The sequence below is a fragment of the Vanessa cardui genome, chromosome 12, assembly GCF_905220365.1.
Source record: "Vanessa cardui chromosome 12, ilVanCard2.1, whole genome shotgun sequence".
Classification (NCBI taxonomy): domain Eukaryota; kingdom Metazoa; phylum Arthropoda; class Insecta; order Lepidoptera; family Nymphalidae; genus Vanessa; species Vanessa cardui.
The window spans coordinates 8,289,392-8,296,479 of NC_061134.1; the positions used below are offsets into that span (position 1 = coordinate 8,289,392).

The window sequence follows — 7,088 nt, forward strand, 5'->3', positions numbered from 1 at the left end:
TATATCTTATTCCTGATGTCGAAACATAACCCACAGCTACCTATAATAGTTCGCACAAAGGTTTACCAAGTAAGTTAAGTACCTATACATTTTACATGCCCTTCAAAATGTATGAACTTGTATGTATTAGTAAATACTGTAAGTAGTAGTTTGTTTTAATAACCTCGAACTGCGAGTACAAGCAAATTAATCAAAAGAGTTTTAATATACACTATATAATTAAATTTATAGGAGATCGATTTTTTTCCCATGGAAAGAGCATTTGAGTCTGTTTTGATATTTTTCATATTTAGGTACCTTCCACTCATTATGTTGTAATTCCAGTAGTTCGGTATGGCTAAAATAATATTATCGTTTTACAATGATGCTATAATCTCTCTATCTTTTGTTACAATGCCCCGCTATCGTCCTATTGTTTTATAATGACAGCTCTATCATATTTAAAATAAGAAATAGTGTTACATGCCAGTATTCAATGCTATACCATATAAAATAATATTAATTACAGTTTTACAAATTATTGATCAATTAATTACAATAATAATTGTATACAATAAAGTAAATTCAATAACTCCTGCTATATTAATAATATGCAATAATAATGTGATATAAATTATGATATAGAATCAAATGTCATAACACCGTATTGAAGGCTAAGGTTACTCTCGTAACAATGTATTGACTGCAATATTATAACTTCCACTCATTATGTATTGACTGCATTTGAGCTGGTGTTGCTGAAATACACGAGCAAAAGATATTGCAATATCTTAGATTGAAAGGTAGGTGACGCTTCAACATTCACTAAGAGATAAAATATTTTAGAGCCAATGTCTTGGGCGGTGGTTTCCCTCTGTTTTACGTTAGCCTATCTGAAATAAAAAAAAAATCGATACTCTTAAAGTCAATACAGTTTGGGGTTTTTACGCTACAAATTTCAGAGCGCTAAATCATTTCTTCATATCTGCTATCGCGAGATATTGTTGTAAAATAAAAAACAAAAAAAGATCTGTCCAATCATTTTCTCATACGTGCAATTTCCCTTGGATTCAATATATAAAAAAAAAACTTATTGGATAGTAAGAAAGGAAAGAACAGTGCTTTTTGAGATCATCAAATCGCGGGACTACAAACTTTAACTACATGTATGTCTATGATATTCTAATAAACAGATATGTTATATCGATACTAAACAACAGAAAAAAGTGTGCCGCGCCAGGGACTGTTTATTTTACATTTCGTTACAAGTAAAAAGGATAGCTTGAAAAAAACGATAAGTAAAAGTGATAACTAGATGTTTTAGTTATGCAAAACGTATTACTACGTAATTATGATGTATTACAACGTATTACTACGTAAAACGACTAAAGGCAAACGTCACAATTGGGACGTTTTCTAGTCTTCACTTTTTGCGCGTTAATAACATATCTGTTTACTAGAACATCATTGATGTATGTGTTAAAGTTTGTGTCTAGTGGAGAACACCATTTTTTGGAGTCGGTTAATAAAAAACAATAATACATAACATTCCTGATACCATTTAATCAAAATACAAAGATATCACAGTTTTCTCATATAAAACACTTATATATACAAACAAATATTGCTAAAGTTAATGAAACTAATTATGAAAAAATTACTGTTTTGAAATTAATTTATCTTAGAAAAGGGTTAATAATAATGTGCATAAATAGATTGATTTAAATAAAAGCATTTGTATGTTTAGTATAAAAAAAATTAACGCTAAATACAATTTTATATAATCGTTTATTAAAGCACAGGTACTGAAAAATCAGAGTTTGAAATATTTTCTGACAATGTTTAGATTTTAGATTAGAAAATACATATTTAATTCATGAGATTTAATTGTAATTTATCATCTTAATTACTTGACACATTGTGTCTCATAACCTCAAATCTTAAATCAATATTAAAATATACATAATTCTTTATATATATATAACACACATTCAAAACAAAAGTAACATCTCTAAAACTACAATTACCATACTTTATTTTAATATTTTAGGGCATTTGTACTGACAATTAACTGTTTTAAGTAAACCGAAAGTATGGTAGTATTTATTCTTAAACACTTGATAACCAAAATTAACTAGAAATATGTTTTTTGTCTTATATTGAGTCAATGTTATTATAATTCAGATGATTATTTATAAAAATAATGTTTTTTTGTATTTTAATAAGTTATATTGGTAATAATAAACAAAACACGGCTACATTTTTTTATTAATAGGGATTTTATTATCGTCAGGCAAGTGTTAACTGCCAAAACATTTAAAATGGTTGCATTGTATTGTTCTTTGAGTCTATTGGACGGTGTAACTTTTGTTTTTTATTTGAGATACATATATTTAAATGCTTATTGAATAAGCTCTATGACTTTAGTTTCGTTAACTGAGCCATCAGTTCTTTGTCGATGTCTGATGTAGATTCACCAACCTTATTACGTGATACAGAAGGTGCATTTGCAACCTGAAAATTAAAAACAATGCAATTGTATTATAATATTATATATATATATTCATATTACTTATGTGAATGTAACTCTTTCAAGACCAAACCGTTAAACCGAATGTGATGAAATTTAGTATGAAGCAAACTTCTACTCCAAGAAAGGATATAGACTACTTTTTTCCCTAACACATGACAACAAACACTCTAAACACGAGCGAAGCCACGGGCGATAACTTGTATCAAATAACTTAAATATTCGCTTTTTATAGCATTATAGATAAATGTAGTACCTATGAGATATAATATGCAATTACTTAATTGGCTAGAGTCGAGATGGCCCAGTGGTTAGAACGCGTGCATCTTAACCGATGATTGCGGGTTCAAACCCAGGCAAGCACCGCTGATTCATGTGCTTAATTTGTCTTTATAATTAGTCTCGTGCTCAGCGGTGAAGGAAAACATCGTGAGGAAACCTGCATGTGACATAGAAATTCTGCCACATGTGTATTCCACCAACCCGCATTGGAACAGCGTGGTGGAATATGTTCCGAACCTTCTCCTCAAAAGGAGAGGAGGCCTTTAGCCCAGCAGTGGGAATTTACAGGCTGTTGTTGTTGTTGTTGTACTTAATTGGCTTAGTTGATGTTTACTGTCTGCTCTGGCTCTTAGTATTTATTTTGTGTTATTTACTTGATTACGATATTTATTTCTATAAGGATTTGGTTATTATTTTTACTATAATAAAAGTGGACAGATACGACTATATCAAAGCTATGAAACACAGATAACAATACTTATATATACGAAATGTATGTATATGTGGTATAAACATAACATATCTTTCAACATTATATTATTTTTGTGTATTGCTTTACATTTGGCCATACAAAGGCATGACTAGCTTAACTCATAATTAACTTAAATATATTAATAGAAGCCATAGAAACAAGATATTTTCTTCAAACTTATTAGGATAAATTTTATTATTAAAGTAAGTAGTTACCTTTCCAGTAATTTCGATGCCTATTTCATCAAGCACTTGGTTCACAATGCCCTCAGTTTCTTCTTCATCCCCAGATTCAGTCATGATATCGTCCAATGTGTCAGAAACTAAAACATATATTAAAATTAATACAAAAATAAATAAAGTTTTAATTTTTTTTTCATTAAGCATGCTATGTAAAAGTAACATTTTATATATATTTGCAAATACTAAAATCCTCAAGTTGGGAAGAATTGATGTATAACATAATCTGCTGGCTCTAACAATTTCAACTATTAACTTTTACTTGCTAACTTTCTCCTAAGTTATATTTGACTTAATAAAACCAATTCTATGAGATGAAATATTATCTTGGTATAATACTGCCATTATGAGGGTATATAAGTATAGACCTAATTCAATAATCAGCCTTTTCTTACAGTAAAGTATATTATGACACAACTTAGATGTAGCATCGGCCTAAATCGAAAAACTGATCACATCCGAATGATGTATGCTATCCCAAATTGACAATATTTATTTATTATGTGAATATGATCTTTACACAAAACGTAATGACGTGTATTAACCTATAATCGTCTATTTGAGTCGTCGATTTGCTTTCTCGTGTTGAACTGACGCGAGTATCTATAGCGACGAATAGCATCGAATGGCGCGATAGGAAGCTATTTCTATTGGTTGTGTAAATCGGCGGTAATCGGATTTACGAATTTTGCCAATGCTTCATCTACGTTGTGGCGTACTACACATTATGCGCATAAAAACTATAGGAAATAATATGATTCCCTTACTCATGTCGTCCGTCATATCCATTTTAGCACTGGCATATTTAAATGCTTCCATGTCTTTCGCAACTTGGTGTGGATTTAGGATCTTATTGATACTGCCCATGGTTTTGGCCGTGGTACCCATAGCTCCCGCTATAGCAACATTTGCACCCATTGCCTTGTTATGAATTTGTACACTAGCTATCTGTAATGTTATCAAACAACAATTACTAAATGCTTAAAAATAACAAATAATAATATAAACACTATAATGTGATAGAAGAATTGTTTATTTTAATGGCCTTTAAATCATGCACATTCAGAATAAAAGAAATAGATTATTTTTGATGTTGGTGGCGTTTATTTCTATTCATTTTATTTTTCTGTATCTTTGTTTTATCTTTTATAGTTATGTTGATTTTAGGATAATTGCTGTCAGTCAATCATTTATATATTAAGAAACCTAAAGGTAACCACAAATATAGGCACTAATAATCATCATTTCACATCAATAAGGAGGAAATAATTCAACAAGAGTTTAAATAATTATAGTAATGCAAAATAGGATGTGTGAAAACTGTTTTTTTGTTTAAGTAAATACATACATAGGTACAATTGGAATAGGCTATCCATTCATTAATAGCATCTAACTAAACACTAATACAAGTAATTTTTGTAAGTCTGAATTTTGGTTACCTTACTGTTTGCTGTATATATTCTTGTTTTCTGTTTCCTGAGTTGAACTAATTGTTTAGCAAGTATTTTACATCCCTCATTGTCTCCTTCTTTTGCCATTTTTTTAATCTCCATTTCCTACAATATTAAACATATTAGTGGGCAGACTATATTAGGTCACTTTCGAAATTTGGATATTTTATTATATTTTTTTAAGTCAAGTTCTGCAGAGTTAATAATTTATATCATAATACTTATACTTTTTAATTACTTGCATAAATATGTAGGAAAGATCTAGTCATAACAATAAGGAGGAAAACTATCATACCAATTTCTTTTCTTCCCTTTCTAAGGCTACTTTATCTCGCTCCAAATCTCTGCCTGCTTTACGTAGTTCACGATCATTTTGTCTTTGTTGCTCTGAAATTTAATATTTAAAATGATATACAAAATTATGATTTCTTATTTTTTTATTTTATACCATTTCACAACTGTGTTTGTAGATTTCGTTATAATACTTACCCTTAACAGTAGGCGCCTTTTTAAAGAAATTCATTTTAAGATTTAACACGTTATTCGTGAAATAGATACAAACATATATTATTAAACAATTAACATTTATTAATAATGTTATGACTAATAGCTTAAAAAAACTATGTTGTAAATTGTAATCATACAATCAATCTTATGACTTGTGTAGATGACAGTGACACATGTCAGATTGACATTTAATATTATGCTAGCTAGTGTGTATTATCTATGCATTATGCTTACTATTTTTTATAGATATATTCTCTATTCCAACCTACTTAAATAAGATTTCACAGTAAAATGACGCGATTCCATTGGTCGAGAGCTTCATTAATCTATGATTTTTACTATGGATTTGCCAAAAATGGCGTTATGAACGTCGAGGAAACTGCTATCGGATATATATATATTTCGGATGATGTTGAATATTAAAGTGGATATATAGTAGTGAAGTGTAATAGTGTTGTATTTTAAATACAGATGTAATAATCATAAACTCTTAGTAGTGCACAATGCAAACGATTTAATAAGAAATCGCATTAATTGCTAACTCCTCTATGTGAGATTTATTTTTATTTCTACTTCCATTGAAATTGACTTGGATAAATATATCTTTAAATATAATACAACAATATTACACTTAGGTATTAATTTCTACTTTAATTTTACTATTATTACTACATTGTAGAATAAATTACGTTGGCGACTGTACTATAACTGTTAATTATATCGAAAGCGTTTGAAGTGCATGTGTAATTATCACTAATGAACCATTGAGTCTTGTTCAGTTACAATTTATACTATATCCTAATTATTACTACAGAGAGCTGTGACATAAACAGTAGTTAGTAAACAATTTTACTACTTTTTATTAATTGTTATATTCCTAACAGTCCAAAATACGTCGGTCAGATGTTTGGCTTAAAAGAGAAATGTGCTTCCTTAGAGTTCAAGCTTCCTATATAAATATAAGGTTTTTTGTATACAATTCAAAAACTAAAAATAATAGGGATCAATGAAGTACCCATAACAATATTTTCTTCTTTATACTTTTGAATTGTTTGTTCCCTTGTTTAGCGCAAAATATTTTACCAATGCCACGAATAATAGAGAAGACAAGTACGATATTTTCAGTTCCAAATTGCAAGGTATTAGATATATCAGTAGATATCTAAAACAGGTCAATAATGATATTGATGTTTAAAATTAACGAAATTTAACTATTTAACATTGCATTGTGAAATATACTAACCGTATTCTATACTATGGAAAATAAATCCTTTATTTTAACTATTAAGAAGCTATATAATATGTTTAGAATAAGAAATGTCAAGTTTTCTATGGAGGTGTGTCCGACAATTTATAATTTTTAAACTATGTAACTATAAATGTATATTTACTATTTAGTTTTGATTTTTTATTTCCATTTTTTAGGAAAGGCAAACATGTTGCACTATACTGTCACTTATTTAATAATGTAAAATGTTGACAGATTAAACAGGATATCTTTACATTGGGCCAGCACGTTAAACTATTATTACATTGGGTAAAATTGTATTTGAGTGTTTTAGTAACAGTGTTTGCAGCAAACGCTGACCGTTAATCCAAATTTATTACAAAAACCAATGTCGATTATT

The 7,088-nt window shown here is 29.0% G+C and overlaps 1 protein-coding gene across 1 annotated transcript; it reads right to left on the bottom strand.

The window, feature by feature from the left end:
- Positions 1–2,223: 2,223 nt before the first annotated feature.
- LOC124534186 (charged multivesicular body protein 2b) lies at positions 2,224–5,672 on the bottom strand. Its single transcript, XM_047109895.1, has 6 exons — positions 5,443–5,672; positions 5,249–5,340; positions 4,942–5,058; positions 4,270–4,450; positions 3,479–3,585; positions 2,224–2,493 (listed from the first exon to the last, which is right to left on the bottom strand). The coding sequence occupies exons 1-6, from the start codon at positions 5,474–5,476 to the stop codon at positions 2,395–2,397; spliced, it is 630 nt and encodes a 209-aa protein (XP_046965851.1). The 5' UTR covers positions 5,477–5,672; the 3' UTR covers positions 2,224–2,394.
- Between the last annotated feature and the right edge of the window lie 1,416 nt (positions 5,673–7,088).